Genomic DNA, 17,376 nt, shown 5'->3' on the forward strand with positions numbered 1-17,376 from the left:
GTCCATTCCTCTATCACTTTAGGGCATTGATCGCAGTTTTTGATGATCATGGGAATGTAATTAGGACATTTGCTTTTTTTCAGGTTGTCTTAGGGAAAAGTTGAAATTTAACCTGTTCCTCCTGCTTCCCTTGCCAGTGTTCCTAGTTTGTTCCTACCCAGAGACCCTCTGTGTAGTTCTTTCCTCCATCCTAATGTCAGATTTTTTTCATATGAGGAGATACTTAGGACAAAAAATAAATAATGGATTCTAATATTGAAAGCTATGAAGTGTTAGAGAGACACAGTTCCTGTGCTGCTGAAATGCACAGACATGTACTCTGCACTTCTGAGAGAGGGGAGATAATCTTTCTCTGTCTAATGAGAAGTTGGTAATAAAGGTTATTAATTGTGACAGCTTTGAAAATGTGAACCAGGACCACCCAGCCTGCTAAGTTTGAAATAAGGGATCTCAAAGTTATAACTGTTATAAACTGTTTTCCTTCAAAATATGGTCCCTTAGCAACTTGCAGTGGTATCTCTCCCAGTTTCTTGTAAAAGCTTCTGAAATAACACATCATGTGGATCAAGAAGTTCATTTGTCCCACACCATAATCCTGTAATATTGTTGTCCTGGGCTTCCTCCTGGTGCCCTTATTGAAATTCCATTATAGATCATCTGGCTTTATTTCCTAGGGCAGTAATATAAAGAGGTGATGACAGAAAGTAATGGATAAGGTTGACTTTTTTTTACTGGGTGCTGCATCTTGACTGTTTTTCCTTACCAAGAGGAAGTGATATGGAGCAAAGGAGAAGTTACATTAATGATCACAATGTATTTCTTGACTCTAATAGGATTTTCTGGTGAAACCATTGCAGGCAATTGGCTCTGCTCCTATTCTTGTTTCCCAAGCCTGTGCTTCCCAAGAAAAACGTAGTTATTCCTTGGAGTTCAGTAACTCCTGTCTTTCTGTTCCAGTCTTTTATGCATTAAGTCATTTTTATTGCTTACTGGTTCTGCCCAAGCTTGTGATGTAACCACTTCTTCCTTAGAGTAACTTGTAGAAACTCTTTCAGCTGCCTCATGTTCCCTGAGCCACAACTCCAGGGATGATGCCATAGAGCCCTTGACAAGAAAGGAGAAAAAAGGACCTTGCTTATTGTCAAGAGGGAAGCCCAGATGTTTTGAGTGTGAAATAAAATAAATGGTCACTCTGGGGAGTGAACCCAAAGTTACTTGGATAATTTCTGCGTATTAAAGGCTGAAGTAGCAGGACTCCTTCTTTAAAGCTGCCGTTTTTAAAAAAATTAAAAGCTTAGTTTTGATTTTTCTGTTGGAGAATGAATTGTGTAATAGGCAGCAATGTGAATATGGATGTTAAACTTGAAAGTTGTTGAACTTGTGTGGAAAGGAACCAAGTGCTATTTATTTAATGAAAAAATATGAAGTACCTTGATTTGGGTCAAAGCTGGCAATGCTCAGTAGAAAGGCAGACAGGATTTGATGGCTGATGGGTATCACACACATTTGTGGGGTTAAAACCACATAATTGCTCTATTTGAAGGCAATAATAAAACAGTCAGGTTTGAGTCAGAGTCTGTGTATCAGCTTAAACTTCTGGGTGGAATGTGTTCGGTAAGATTAGTTAATATAATACTGCAAGACATTTTAAATGAAAAACAAAGATGTGCAGAAGAGATTTTGCTGTGAGATTATCTAGCAGAGCCAGGCCCTTTGCTTTTTTCCTCCATAGCCATGTAAACTTGGTGATTTCTGCTCAGGCCTTAAATATTTGCAGTTTGCCTGAAGTAACTGATGTTACAGTATTCAAAATCTTCAAACTGAGTCAGTGGCGTGATGAGAAATTAAATTGCATTGGAAAACTGCACAGTTTGCCAAGTTGAATAAATAATACTTGCATTGCTTTTACATTGGGCTTTCATATTGATTCCATAGTCCATGGGAAGCAGGTAAGTGTCTCTTTGAAGGGACTTGGAAGGAGAAAATTTCTCATGGAGTGAGTGGGCATCAGCTCACTGCAACTTTGCAGAAAAGGGAGTTTGGGTTATCTCTGATTTGTTCCTTATTCAGAGTAAGGAACAGAGTAAGGAACTCAGAGTAAAACTGTCCTGCAGCTGTGAGAACAAACATGGAGCTGAAAATATTCTGTCTCAAAATACTGGCTACAATTAGATTTGGTGTGATCTGTTGATGTTTCTGCTCAGACCCTCTCCTTATACACCTTGTATGTAAATGAATGAGAAGTCAAGGATTGTGATTGCACTGGAGCTTTTTCATAATATCCAAATTAATTGTATAAGAAATGCATGAGTCTGATTGTTCTTTTTACCTATTAATTGAATTTCTGAACCCTGACATTCTTCTGAACCTTCCAAAGCCTTGCCCTGGTGATATTAGCCCTGAGAAGGAAGGGGTGTTCTGCCTGTGAGGGATGGAACACTGCAGGATTGTTGGAATGTCTTCTCCTTCATTTGCAGTAGCAAAGGATCTGGTTTAGGTTCTTCTTACAAAAAGATTAAAATAGCTGCAAGTCGAGCCATGTTCTAGTTCTGGTTCCATATGCATTTTGTTCTTTTCCATCTATGCTGATCATGCCTTCAATGGAGATTAAATTTAGCTCCTCTTTGCTCTTATTGTGAGTGGAGCTCCATGACACAACAGAACCAGGGTTGGATGTGACCCTTCCACTGGTGTGAGCATCAGGGATACAGCTGAAATCAGAAAGTTTCTCTGTCAGAAAGTTTCTTAATCCTCTGCATTAAGAGCAAATTGAACATTTTCCTACCAAAATTGAGGGGATCTTATTCACTCAGAAATTATCCAGAAAAAAAGGAATAAAGTAAAAAATTATAATTAATATTAATTATTATTTATTATTAATTATTATTTATAATAATATATAATATAATATTTATAATATAATTAATAATATAAAATATAATATTTATAATATAATTAATTATTAATTATTATTAATTATAAATAAAAAATTATAATTAATATTAAAATAACCTTTTTAAAGTGTAGGTCTTTTGCTCCATTTGTTTCAGAGAATGACCTGATAAACATCTTCAGTCTTCCTCTATTCAGGTAGCACTCTTTCTTTCCAGGCTTCAGTGGTTGCTTTTCACTCCGTGTTTAAATAATCAGGGGAATCTTAATAGTTAAGTTTCTCTCCTATCCCAGCTTCAGACAGAGGAAGGAATATGATTAGCCTGGTTGGAGCCAGGAAGGCAGGAATTTCACAGTTAATAACTTCTCCATTGTTTTTTTAAGGGCCCTTGATATTCTGTGATTGACAGGAAGGTTGTTTCCCTCTATCCCTTTGCCTTCAGGACACAGGAACCCCCAGTTGGGCTGAGGGAGCAGGGGGAGAAACTGGTTCTTGTTTATATCTATATGACCAAAATAATTTGGGGGGTGAGAGGAAGTGTTTGTCCTGTGTTGGAACAGTGTGTTTGATGCTGTGTGGGGCTGCTCTAAAGAAAACATAATAAACCAGAGGGCAGCACTGTATGTATGGGCTTAGAAAGGTCACTAATTCTGTAAATCTGCATTTTAGGGCATTTGAGTTCTAAAGAAAGAAAATACAGTTTGTAACTTGATAAAGCTGTCAAGTACAGGCATTTATGTACTAATTTTATATGAGAATAGAAGTCTACATCCAGTATTAGAATGAGTAAGGATCCATTATTGAGGATGTGCGAGTGATATAAAATAATTTCAGAAGTAGCAATATTTGACTTTCACACTGAATTCCTGCAGACAGAAATATGGGCTTTTAGCTTTTATCCTTTGCAGCTCCCTAAATATCTTCCAGCAGGACCAGGGTGAGTCTGAGCCTCGTGAGAGAGCAGTGTCCTGGTGTGGTGGTCTCCATGGCAGCCTTGGGGGGGATGGATGGGCTCCTGCAGACCCTTGGCTGGCATAGGGAGGACTTTGTGTGCACTTGGTGCCTGGTCAGCTCTGCTGGGTCACTTCTGGGGACATGAGGAGCAGACTAACAAAACAGAATATGCCAGGTTGTATTTCCTGTGCACAGCAGTGGTTAAAGGAGTCTGGAAGATGGAGGGACTGCAGTGTGTGGAGATTGCTGACTGCACAGCCAGCATGTGTCTAATCAGAGTTAATAAATTTGACTCAATGCAGGTATTGCCAGAGCTGATATGACTCCTGGAGAGCCTCTCTGCACAGTTCTTCAGCTTCCAGGAGGCTTTATTAGTCTGGGCTCCATGCTGTGCACATCCAGAGCTGCCTGTGATCCAGCACTGGAGCTAATCTGTTCCGTGGCATTAGATGATTGTGCATCATTCTGCCCAGCGCTCCGAATTCCCGGAATACTTTGTAGCTCTTATTAGCTGTAAGGCATCCAGTTTGGAATACACTGGAGTCTGAGCAGCTGCACTCCCATCCAGCAGTCCCAGGTCAAATAATGTGCACCAGACCTTGCCTGGCCCTGTGCCCCAGCCTGCTCTTGCCCCTGGGTGTACCTGGCTGCTGGATGGTGCTGTGTGTGTGCACACAGTCCTGGCTGCAGGGCTGCTGTGCTCCCAGCCTCAGGGAACTGCCCAATTCCAAGGGATTCTTTTAGTGCTGCATCCCAGGTGGCATTCCCAGTCTGAACAGTCCCAGGGGTTTGGTTTGATAATGGTATTTTTCTGTTAAATTGAAGTCTACTGTTCAAATTCACAGAGCTGACCTGTCATTCCTCCATTGTGTAGGCAGTTACAGCTGCAGAACTGGCTTGGATTTAAATTCTTTTTCCAGGTATATCCTGATGTTATTTCTATTTTAAGTCACAAACTTAAAACCAGGAATATTTGTTAATAAAGTACAGGCCCAGGAACAATGTCCACAGAACCATTTTACAAGATTCTGGCTTGTTTTGTTTATGAACTTCTTGCAGCCTGCTTTTATTTCACTGTTGGCTTCTTTCACTGTTATATGGGTATCTTGGCCATTTCCAAGATACTTGTTATAAAATCAAAAGTACTGCTGTAATTAAAATTGGACAGCTGACAGGATTGAGATTTCTGCAGTAATGGGATGGTAACAGGTCTTAGGCAAGCAGGGGGCATTTCTGTTCCTCTCCTGGGATCATTGGGTGTGGGAAGGGGCTGCACCCAGCAGATCCTGTGGTGTGCCCAGCCTGTGCTTTACACTCTGCTGAGCACAGCTCCATCCCTGTGCTGGTGTTCCTCTTGTTTGCTTCACTCTGCACTGGAAGTTTCCCTCTCTGTCCTAGAACTGATACTGATAGGTGAGGATAAACTTCAGTTCTTGTCAAATGATGTGTCAGGAACTATTCCACTGCATTTCATCCGTGTTTGGCGCTTCTTTGTCAAACCAGAGGAAACAGTGCTTATAAATGACCATTCAGAACATTTGGTCTTTTCATTAAATAATCTTTAAACACGTCTGTGTCTCTTTTTTTTGGAATTTAAAAACATCCTGTCTGGTACTTTGATACTTCTGTATTGAGGACTTTCTTAATGGCCTTTCTCTGAAGCCCAGGAAGAGAAATAAGAGGTGTAATTGGGATTTTTTCCTAGGCTATTGGTGGCTTTCTGGCACATAATAAATACGAGCATGTTAAATGTATCCTACATCAAGTATGTCTAGGTTTCTATGAGGTGATCTAGTCTTGTATTTCAGTAAGTATTGTAGTAGCAGTTATAATACAGTAGGTGATGTTCAACAGAAACAGCCCCCTGTTCATTCCCTCAGTTCCCCTGAGAGTCAGACTGTGAATAAAATGACTTTTGGTGGAAGTTTCAACCTGAAATAAATCTTAGGAAGTGGTGGAAGGTTTGGGGAGTCCCATAGCTTCAAGGAAGACATGGATAGACACTTGTCTCCAAGTGTTTGGTGTTACATTAATTTGCTTCCTTATCAATTAATAACATAACCTGGCTTTAGAGAGCTGCAGGCTCTGGTTTGTGGCACAAATAAAGCTCACCTGAAGCTTGTGGAGGATGGAATCTCTGCAGGAGCACTTAGAGTAGTGCTGGAGGAGTTTGAAAATCAAATTTATATAAGTTAAAGTAATGGCAGAATTTCATTGAGCTCTTGGCCTTGCTACACAAATTCAGTTTGCTTTCTGCTGCAGTGTAAAAAGAATTTCATTTAGAACAATATCATATTAAAAATATTGAGTACATTGAGACTCATACAAAATGTTTACTGCTAGTGAAGAGCAGCTCACAGTGTAAGCTTTGCAAGGGTCCTTGTGTGGATGTTACTTCATAAAATGTTTGAAAGAAAATCAATATGGAGGGAACTTCAGGCTGAGCTATTAAAATGCTGAGGAGTTAAAAAGGGCAGCTGAGAACTTGGTCCTTTTGCTATCACAGGTAGGAGGAGAGTGTTGGCCCATAGAAATAATAGGAAATATTTGAAGATGCTCAATTAACTTGATATAGTAAATTAGAGAATAAACCTCGGTGTTAGCGTGTTTTTTTTTTCCCTCTGGGTTGTGTCACTGCAAGCTGTAAATGTTTGACTTCTCAGGTTGAAGACTGCTAACCTGGAAATACAATTTCTTGTTATTACATAGATTTTCTTGTCTGCTTGTTGGTGTGAAACCTCCTGTTCTAGAAATTTAATCTGATTATGACTAGTTTCTTTGGCTTAAAACAATAAGCATAACCTCAGCATTCGTGAAATTCCTTGTGAGTAGAGAGAAGCATATTCTTAAAAAATACTCCTGGGATGTTGCTTTTAGATGAGTCAGCTGCCTTTGGGTTGACAGTGTGTAATTATATGTACATTGTGAGATCTGAAATGATAATCAGGAATAAACATTTGACACCGTGTGTAATAGATGCATTTCCCTGGCACTCTGCATTTTGGATGATAAATAAGTTGATTTTATTCAGTGTCTCTCAATGACTTGTGGTGGCCTTGGTGCAGGAGGATGGATGAGGAGTGCTAAGCCCTGAATAAGTTTTGTGGTGTGGTTTTTTTGTTTTTTTTTTTTTTTTTTTTTTTTTTTTTTTTTTTTTGGTTATATTTCATCCTGTTATTCTAAAAGATAAACAAGATTAACCAAGGTAATGACTTTGATGAGGGCTAAGTAGCACATTGCCATCAACCTTGAATTAAATAAGATTGTTTACTTAGGTATAAAATTGTGCAAAGGTACGTGGGTGTAAGGGAATCCAGTTCCAAATCTTCTCATGTTTTTTCTCAAATACAAAACTAGCATCTCTCTTAGTCTCTAAAGATTCATTTGCTGTTTTGTTCATTTATCTCAAAAACATTCTTGAGTAGTTGGTAAAACCTGCAGGAAATAACTTCAGCAGATAGAAATCCTGGTTCTCATGTGGTGTGTGTCATGCACAGTGCTCAGGCTCTGTGGGCTTGCAGACACAGCCTTTGATGTGTTCTAGGTGTCAGAAAGAGGAGTTAAAATTCCTCTTTATCTCACAGGACCTGTTCATATGGTGGCCATGTGAAACTCTGCCATATGAAACCCCACAATGTTGGTTTGATCTCAGGAGGGCCTCTCAATTCCAAAAATTCTTGAATTCTGATAGTGGGATGACTCAGCATGCAAGAAGACTAGAAAGCAGATATGGGGTGCTAAGGAGCAGAGGGTTTATAAAAGTTCCAGGTGTCTTTGGAGATCAAAACTTCAGCAAAAAGAGATCTGCCATCAAAGGTAACCTGGAAGGTGCATGGGGAAAAAAGGGGGCACAAAGACAGGACTCAGCCTCCCCTTTGTGCAGTGGGGTTGTTTGTAATTAGCTCAGGTCAGCTCATTATGCAAATAGCTTTCATTAGCACTGTGAGAGCAGGTGACTGTTTTCATTGAAGACGAATTGAAGAACAAGACTGTGTCTTCCAAGCAGACCTGCTTTTAGATTGTGCAGGGCTGTCACACATTTTATGGAGAGGAGCCTCATGCTTTTTATAGTTACAGGGCTGCAATAGCTTGGAATGGTTGTTTGCTAAAAACTGGCAAGTTGTCACCAGAGTAAAACTCATATAGTGAGTGAGTAAAAGGGACTAATGTATAAACACTAATCTGTTCTCTAAAATGTTCCTGGAAGAATCTTCAGGATTAATATTCTATTTCAAATCACCATGTACTCATCTGGTTACCCATATGTTCATATTTTCTACAACAGTGCTCAGGTTTTCCAAGTGAAGTTTCAAGAAAATTCGTTTAAAAAAGAAATTATGTATACCACAGAAGTAATAGCTAATCTGGGAATAATCTTGGTTGGTCAGGTTACTGAATTTACTGTGCCTACATTTCTTGAAGGAGAATGAAAATCCAGATTCCTGCCAGTAGCTGTTCCTGAAGCAGAGTGAGCTGAGTGTATGATTCTCAGTAGGCATCCAGAGGAAAATTTAAAAGTTCTGTTTGTGTACTCATCCGTATGAAAACTTGGTGGTGCCTGTCCCTTGGCTCCCTACCTCATGGATATGGGCAGGTGCTCGCCAAGTGACACAGTTTGGCTCCTGTAGGAATAAAATGCACAAGGCATCCAGTGGCAAGTTCAGAGCACGAGGTTTGGTGCAATGGGAGCTTCATGTGTTTATGCATAATGGAATAAACTCCTTCAATTGGAAGATAATCTAATCTATTTTTTTTTTTATTCTAACTGTAACTGTTTAGGCGTCTGAACAAGAATAAATTGCAAGTTCTTCCCGAGCTGCTTTTCCAGAACACACAGAAGTTAACTAGGCTGTAAGTATAATCTGATTTATTTTTCTGTGGTGTGTTTCTATTTTATGTTCCTTATTGTGCAGATTCACATGTTTGTGTTTTGACTGCGGCGAGAGGTTTAATTTTTGTGATATTAAAATGCCAGCTAAGTAAGGGTTTTTTAGGGGATGTGTTATGTTTGCTTGTGTGTAGTTGTAATTTGGTAGAGCATAAATATCAGAGGGAAGAGAAACCACAAAATTTTTCTGTTCCTCATATATTCACCAGGATGACGTCAAGGTGACTTATTTTGAACTCTATCTGTGGAGCCACAGAAACCATGGAAAGTGTCAGGTTCACCTCTCTGGTTCAGGCTGGATGTCCACAAAGAGAGAGTGCCCAGGCTTATTTGAAAATAATGGAGGCAACTATAAATTCTTTAGTTTGGAAAATTATCTTTTCAAGTAAGTCAAGGCTTTGCCAGATAGATCAGTGAAGTTATGGCTGCTGCCTTGTCAGGCAGGAAGAGGAGAAATTATGGAGGGATAAAGAGTTTTTTTCCTTGAAATATAAAAACTGTGTTATAAATGTTTAGATGGCATCAAGGCCCATTTCAACAGTAGGAGAATGAACTTGGCATTATTTTTTTTTGGTGGGAGGAGGGAGGGGGTGGTGTTAGAACAATAACTGGATGATTTACAAAATATATATTTTTTAAAAAGTGTATAAAAATAAAATGCATGAGCAGGTGCCTGTGTAGTTGCTATCAAAAAAAGAGTCATCTGCCTTTTTAAAGGAGTGGTCAAAAACTGTTTTAAATAATTTTCTGGATCCTGCCAAAGTTAAACTCATGATCCAGACTGGCTTTTTGAAATTTGGTTAAACTCTTCTTTTAATGCTTGAGTTTGTTTGTGGAAGATCAGATTCTAAAACTTGTGATTTAGTTGGTGAAATTGTGAAGTTATTATAGGGTGGCTGAAAAACTTTGCCATTCATGTGGAGTTTTTATAATTGTTTTAATGCATCGATGTGCAACCAAACCAACCATTTAGACAGTGCAGTCAATTTTTCTTCCTGTGGAGATACAAACCACATGGTGATAGTGTAGATTAATTTTGGAATTGGATGACTTAAAAGAAGTAGGATCTTGGTTTGTGTTGAAAAACGCAAGCTGAACCCTGCTGTGCAACAAGTGATATTGACAGTTTGGAGAAATTCTCTAACAAACTTTTGGTGTTGTCCAAACTTGTTCATGAAAAACTGTACAAGTCAATGTCATTATTCTGCAGTTGGAAAAAAAATTAAAAACTATAAGCTATAGCTCCTTTTTAGTCTTGAAATCTGCTTGGAAAAATCGTTGTTGGAGTTGTTGTGTAAGCTTTGTCATGACTTTTGAATTCACTAGGATATATTTGCTGAACGGATTTGCTTGAGCTGAACAGTTTGGTTGCATTTCCTAATGTTTTTTGGATGGTTTTGAAATTTTGCATCTTGAAACTCCACTTGGGTATAAAGTGTGAGCTGGGACATAGTTGCAGACACCTTTTTCTGGTCTCTGGAAGGTGCCAGTTGGATTTATTTGTTTGAAGAGTTGCATTACGTGGGTTGGTTGTCTGAAGATATGATGATGATTTCAAGAGAAAAGCTTTTACAGAGTTTACCTGAATCTCTACAAATTCCAGCTTAACGTGTTGAAAATTGCTCTGTGAGTGGTGTCATTGTACCTGGATACCATGAGAGGATCTCTCAGGTAATTTGTGGTTTCAGTGGAATGCTGTGTGCCTTGATGACTTGTGTGCATCTGTCCTCGGGAACCTCGCACAGAGAACTGAATTGAGAGTAGCTGAGGCTGCTCAGGACCATGGAGTGTATTTTTCAGGAGGTCCTGTAATCATGATACATTATAGCCCTTAACAGCAAGGGCAATAATTTTGCTTTTAGAATATAAAGATTGTAATAAAGTTCCATGGAGTGGGATGATTAATCGGAATGCCGTGTTCTGTAATGCCTCCCAACGGGTGCTGTTGGAACATTTGTCTTTATTCTCTGACATTTCAGTCTTGCTTACTGTTGAGCAGAGCATTAGATAGATCACTCCAACACTGTTTGTCAGAAGAAACTGGCTTTTTCTTTTGAAGATACAAGTGTTATATAAATAGAGTGTGTATTATAAGCAAATAAATCTTTGCTCAAGTGAACTGTTACAGTTCCAAGTGTAGTTTGGTTGCACGTTTTTGTGTCACGGGGTAAGAATGAAAAATTTGCTTCCTACTAGAATTTGTAAAAATATATATATATGCACATATATATGGTTGCTCTCTATTGTTTCATGTTTCTTGGTCCCACTCTGGTAGATTCAGAGCTGTTCTTGCTTCTGTTCTGACTTGTCTGAATGCAGCAGTGCCCCTCTGCTCTCAGCTGGCTCAGATGCCTCCATGGAGGGGCAGTGGTGCCTGCATTCCTCCCTGCAGCTGCTCTCACCCAGCCTCTCCAGAAGAAAGAGCTGAGAAAGTGATGAAAGGACATAAAAGCAGTGAAACAAAAATCAGTAAGACAGGCTGATGCAGGGGTGAGGTGGATTCTGTGGAATTTACGAGGAGTGAATTTAAATGAACATTGAAAAGTATTGATAGCACTGGTCTTAATTTTAATTTTCCATGATATAGCTATAGTACTTCTGCTGCCATACTTTCCAACTCTTGACTCTGAGTTACTCAGATGTTATTCCATTATTTCCTTCTTAACAATTATAATCCTCATAAAGTGGAAACTCCAAAAGTCAAGTATTTAAATTGTGTAAGTTTGCTACAGCTCAAACAATGCAAAATTTTCAGGAACTAAATATCTTGGTGCAGTATGTCCAAATGGTAAGATTTGGGTTTATTTATTGGAATGAAGAGCTCCTAGTCTTGGCCATGGAGGAAATAGAGATGAATTCTGATTCTGAAGCTGCCCTCTCCAGCAGGCATGCAGTGAATGTATCAGTCCATAGCTTTGTTCATCAAAGTACAAACTCTACTTTATTTTTAGATCAAGCTTAATAGAAAGTTGACTTTCTGAGTTTGGTAGCTTATTGAGAGTGAAAATTGAGCGTATTTGTTATCATGGATAAAATTTGGTGGAGATGGAGTGACTGAGCTGCTTAAACATGCAGGAATTTTGTGTGCTGGAGGGTTTTGAGGAAGACCTATTCATGTTTCAGGAGTAGTTAAAGACTGGAAAAGCAACTGAGGGCTTTTCTTAGTGTTCTGTCAGCAAGGCTGAAACCTGGGGCTTGACTGGGGGAACCAACTTTGTTTCTGTAGATTGGTGCCAGCAGAACCTCTTCAGCCCTGCTGCTGCTGGGAATCAGAATGTAGGACGTGGTTTCCTGTCAGTGAAACTTGAAAAGCTGCAGGACAAACCTGGGGGTTCTCCTGCTGTTCCATGTGCACGAGGGTTGGGACAGCAGTGCTGTTGTCCCTGGTGGATTCTGTGTGTGTCACCAGGTCATGCACGCTGCATTTCCACTGAAATCCACCTTCTGAGAGCTACTGAAATTGAATTTACGATGCTTCTCAGATTATAGCTGTGTCCTCAACCCTCACTTCAACTCCAGGTACCTTTGGCTTTTTTTCTCCAAGCCTCTCCTGAAGTCTGAGCTTCAGGATATCCTTGAATCTTTTACAGGGCTGGTTGGGCTTCGTTGTCACATCTGGTTGATATTAAAAGCAGGAATATATATAGTGAAATAAACCTTAAATGGAATGTGAGGCGTCCCACAAAACGAGTTTCTCATGAGGCTTTGAGCCTTTTCTTCTAGAAAGAGTGGCTTTGAGACTCATGGATTTTGTTTGCTTTGGTTTAGATAAGGGGTTTAAGTTTAAGTTGGATGGTGAATGAGCCCCTGATTGGATTCTCTAGTGGAAATGTTTCTCATTGCTCTGTTGCCTTCACTGCCTAGGTTTTAAAGCTTCTGAACTGTTTTGTCTAGGATAATTATCTAATAACTCAAAATACAGGCACTTTTAATGAGAAAACTGAATCAAGGAAAAGACATTTTAATGAATTGAAAAATAAAAGTATGAAAGATATTTTTTTTATAGTTTCAGATACTTACTAATATCTATCCATAAAGGAACAGGTATTTTTAATACAGGTGATGAAATGCACAGAAAAAGTATAATAAAATGAAACATCTAATTTAACAGCTATAAAACTAGGTTTTGATTCTAAGGCAATTATTTTCTTATATCCAAAACAACTCGTGAAATTTATCTGCAAAGGTCGTAAGCAAAGATTTGTGCCTGCTGGAATCCTGTTTCCTTTGTGTGCAAAACTGGTGTATAAAATGATTGTAGTGCATCTGCTTTTTACTAAAAAACAAGTCTACTAGGGGTCCATGAGATACTTATTTATCTTTGAAAACAGCAGGGGGAAACAAGCTCGTTTTCCCACGAACACCCTGTCATGGAAGAATATATTTGTTTCATTGTTGAAGCCTCTATACCTCAGGCTAGCTACTAAGTAGTCATGGTAAAGCTCCTTTGTGTGTGTGAAAAAAAACCTCTTAGAAGGGCTCTAAACTCAAGTATTGCAGTGAGAATTAATGTCTACCAAATTTATAGCTGTGGACCATTTGTTGGGTTTATTTACATTTAATGAACTGTCTTGGTTGTCACTTGACTGAGCAAACCAGACTCTGGAAATATAGATACTGAAATCTGGTACCAAAAGATCAGGACAGTGGAAGTATCCATTAGACTTGAAATGAATTTTTTAACTTTTTTTTTTTGAGTAGTATCAGAATCTAGATTTTATTCCAAAGCTGAGTGTCTTAGTGTGGGAGCAGAGTCCTGTGATCCTGAGCTGAGACAATTTGGGTCCATGGCAGACTGTGCCCAATATCTTTGTGTTCCACTCTTCTAGTTATGGTGTCCCAATGTTTCAGCACATTCATTTAGAGCTATTTCTAAAGTAGGGTAAAGTAGCACAATCAGCAGAATGGAGACATTGTAGACAAGTGATTTGTTTTAATAAAATATCATTTCCCCCCAGTACCAGGAACAGCCATTCTGTGAGGAGCTGCTTGTTGTTAACATGGTGTCAGTATTTGTAGCACTGTGAGAGTTGTCAGAGCTGGATCAGTGGGATGCTTATTTCTTGTCTGCTGGAATATTTTGAAAGTTGATTGATAGATGGGTAAAATAGTGAGTAAGTACTTGCAGCACACAAATTCAGTGAGTAGCCTTAAAAAGGGGCAATATTCAGTTTTAGCAGAATCACAGAACAGCTGGGGTTGTGTGCTGGGCTGACCCTGGCAGGACACTGGTGCCCAGAGCTGCTCTGTCACTGTTCTTTTCAGCTGGGCAGGGACAGAAAAGGTAGTGAAAGGCTTGTGGGGTGAGATGAGAGCAGGGAGAGATCCTTCACCAGTGACTGTCACTGGCAAAACAGACTGGACTCAGGGATATTAACTTTATTGACAGTGAAATCACAGTAGGGCAGTGTTTTATTTTTAGAAATTGCTATTTGCCATCTCTTTCCTTGACTTGCCCACTTCCTTATGATATGATTGTGTGTTAAGTGTGTCTATTTGATTTTGTGTATTTTCCATGGATAGTTCTTGCTAAGAGCAGCTGGAACTGTTTAGTTAGTGCTTTACTTAAGAAGCTGCCCTGGTCAGACATAAACATGAGGATGTTCTCACCTTACCTGTGGGACTCTGCTGTGCCGCAGGCAGGTGTTGGCCCAGGTGAGCCAGTGCCTCCTGCCTGGAGCTGGCCAAGTGCAGTGTGTGCCAGGTTTTCCCAATGCCTGCTTTCCCCTGAGTGCCTGTGTGGCTCAGATGTTTATTGTAGCCAGGGCTTGTTGCACATGGCTGTGATTTGCCCAGGATTTGCTGCTGGAAGGACTCTGAGAAGTGTCACTTGTAAACCCTCCCTTCCAGCCCCATCCTCGGCTCAGAGCATCAAACCACAACTCCTGGTCAAATTCAGCCTCTTTCGTCTTGTGGGTGTCATTAGAAGCTGTGCTTGGAAAAGCAACCAGATCATAAATTTTCTTAGTGTCCTCTTTATTTCTCTGTTTGTTCTCTTTCTAGAAAGAAAGCTCTCCCAGATTGCTGCCTCAGAGCTCCATTATCGTTTCCCATTAAAGCAGGAACCTGACAATTCAATTGTTGCAGGAGTTTGAGTTACGGTGTTGCCATGACAAAAGAGCACGGGCTTGTCACAGGGTGTTTTTGTGGTTTTATCCACATCCAATAATTGTAGTTTTACTGTGTATAGATCACAGCAGGTCTTTTCAGAAGACAGTAAATAATTACAGTAAGTGTTTGCTGGTCTCTGGGGTGCACTTCTGGCTTGGGAAAGATGTGCATTAGGTCAGGGGCTTGTGCTGCAGATAGCTGGATGACATGTACACCATTTATCAAGCTGAAGTAATCCTGGATCTTCTTTTGGGCACTGCTTTTAAATAATGTATTTCCTTTTTTTTAAATACAAGTACACACCAATTTTACATGAAACTTCTAAAGATCTTCTATCTTCTGTCTAAATTAGTGAAGAAGAAGAATTAGAAATATAAAAGATTTCTTAACTTATTATTTTGAGAGTAGAAAGCAAAGGAAAACATGTTGAAAAGCCAGAAGGCTTCCTCCTCAGTGCTGCTTTTTCCCCTGTGTGAAATGGTTATTTGAAATGATGGTGTGCAGATATCTTGTTTCCCCTCCTAAGGAAAATCAGCATGACTGGGGAGGAAAGGGTGTTTTCTGTGAAAATTGCTGCTGGGTTTTAGTGGCGTCTCCCTTCTAAGGAGGGTCCTATTGCCAACTTCTGTGATCAGGTCATCTTGTTACAAAGCTATTTAAGGGAGTTTGTGGCAAAGGATTATACATTTCCAAAGAAATGCCACACATGCAGATTAAGCATAAATCTGCTTTGGAAATAAGTTGTTTTACTCTGTTAGCTGAGCAACTACTGCCTTGCACTGCCAATGGCTTTTCCTTTGCTACTTGAAGGGTGGCATCTTTTTATTGATATTCAGCTCGAGAAATCAGGAGGCTCCAAATCAGTGGAATTAATTTGCCATTTAATGATTTGATAATTATTTGGTAGCCTTAGCCATGCTGCTGGGTGTCCGTTTTCCTCAGTGCTGGGGTTTTTAAAGCACACTCAGATATATTCTAGTTTCAAATCCTCATGGCTTGGAGAGAGCACATTAACAACACTGTTAAAATACTGTAACAGGCTGCTCAAAGCAATCCTGACCTGCAAAATGCTAACACCAATAGCAGCCTTGTGAACTTACTAAGTCCAGTCCATGATTTTGCATCAACAGAGCCCTTATTAGGTAGTTTCTGCCTTATTCTCAATATCAGCCTAGGAATACTGACAAATTCAGTGTATGCTCAGAATTAGACATTAATTCCCATCACAGTTCATTCTTTTTGAGAACATCCTGGAGGTGCTTAGCAAAATGAAGCATTTCTGAACATCTGCAGAACCTGCTGCTGCTCTGAGTGAGGCCCAGCAGGGGCAGCTGGATGGGGCTCCATGGTCAGTCCCCACCTGGAGAGCTGCACATCTGGGTTCTGAGGGTGGCTGGGTGTGCTCTGCCAGCCCTCAGATGTGTCCTCATTAACTGCCTTCAGCTTCTGTCCTCAGAGTGATGAGTTGAAATGGGGGGAAAAGCAGTGACTGAGCTGCTGGTTCCGAGGGCTTTCACAAGACTGAGCTGTTCTGTCTCAAAACACAGCAGCTGTGGGTGGGCACTATTGGCTTGCTGTTTTCTTAGATTAGCCTTCAGAATTTGGGCTTTTTTTTTTTTTTTTGCTTCTATGGGCAGCAATCCAAGTTCTGTAGGTCCCTGCAGTGCTGGGTTCTGGTTCCTGGGGTTTGATTTGTGGTGGTGGCGGGGCCAGGAGCTGCTGCTGCCTTTGCAGGGTGGATTTGTCTGTGGCACTCATGGGCTGCTTTCAGGCTTGGCAGAGGATTGAGTGGCTGTGGAGGTTACAGCTGGAGATGAATTAGATTATATCACAGGTATATTATTACTGGGGGATTCTGACCTGATGGTTTATAGGCAGTTTCTTTTCCGGAAACTGGATAACCCTGGTAGTCTGTGCAGCTCTGAGTTTGTCAGGGTCAGATTTACTGCATTTGCTTTGTTAATGTGGCTTTTTTTGGCCTTGCCATTAGAGCTAGTCAGTAAATGTCAGCACATCACTGTACTTGCACACAGTGTATTGCCAGGTGGATATTGCTTTTCTCCTTTGAAAACTTATTTTTAATCTGTTCATATGGGAATGTTTTTTGCCTTTTTCTTTTGACTGTGCTCTGAAAGGAGCTGAAAACTTTTCTCCTGAGTTTTCAGTGCTTCTGAGCTGCTGGAGCTTCTGTCCATGGTCAGAATGGGAAATTCACTTGTAAATTGTCATTACTGCAACTGGGAGACAATGCAGAGTGAATATAACTCTCTTTTCCTTGTGGTGAACAGGAGACTAGAATACATTAGGCATTATTTTCACACTGAGGCAGTTTCCTCACACAAAGCAAACGTAGGAACAGATTGAACTGATGACCTGAAGTGCAGACATCTCATCTACGCAACAGGAAAAATATCATAATGATAATGTAAATATTTCTGCTGCTTTCCATAATAGACTGTCATCCTGAGGCCAAAGATGAGTTTACATTCGTTGTCTTGTAAAAGTCCTTTCAAATACTTTGGAAATATGT

At 40.0% G+C, this 17,376-nt stretch overlaps 1 protein-coding gene across 2 annotated transcripts in view; it reads left to right on the forward strand.

Moving 5' to 3' along the window:
- The window catches only part of SLIT3 (slit guidance ligand 3), a 473,506-nt gene that overhangs the window by 34,785 nt on the left and 421,345 nt on the right, over positions 1–17,376 (forward strand). For both annotated transcript variants that reach the window (XM_083871948.1, XM_083871949.1), the window contains exon 4: positions 8,627–8,698. In XM_083871948.1, the coding sequence (XP_083728074.1) occupies positions 8,627–8,698 (72 nt within the window). The remainder of the gene's footprint in view (positions 1–8,626; positions 8,699–17,376) is intronic.

Source organism: Zosterops lateralis (genome assembly GCF_965231275.1).
Source record: "Zosterops lateralis genome assembly, chromosome: 14".
NCBI lineage: Eukaryota > Metazoa > Chordata > Aves > Passeriformes > Zosteropidae > Zosterops > Zosterops lateralis.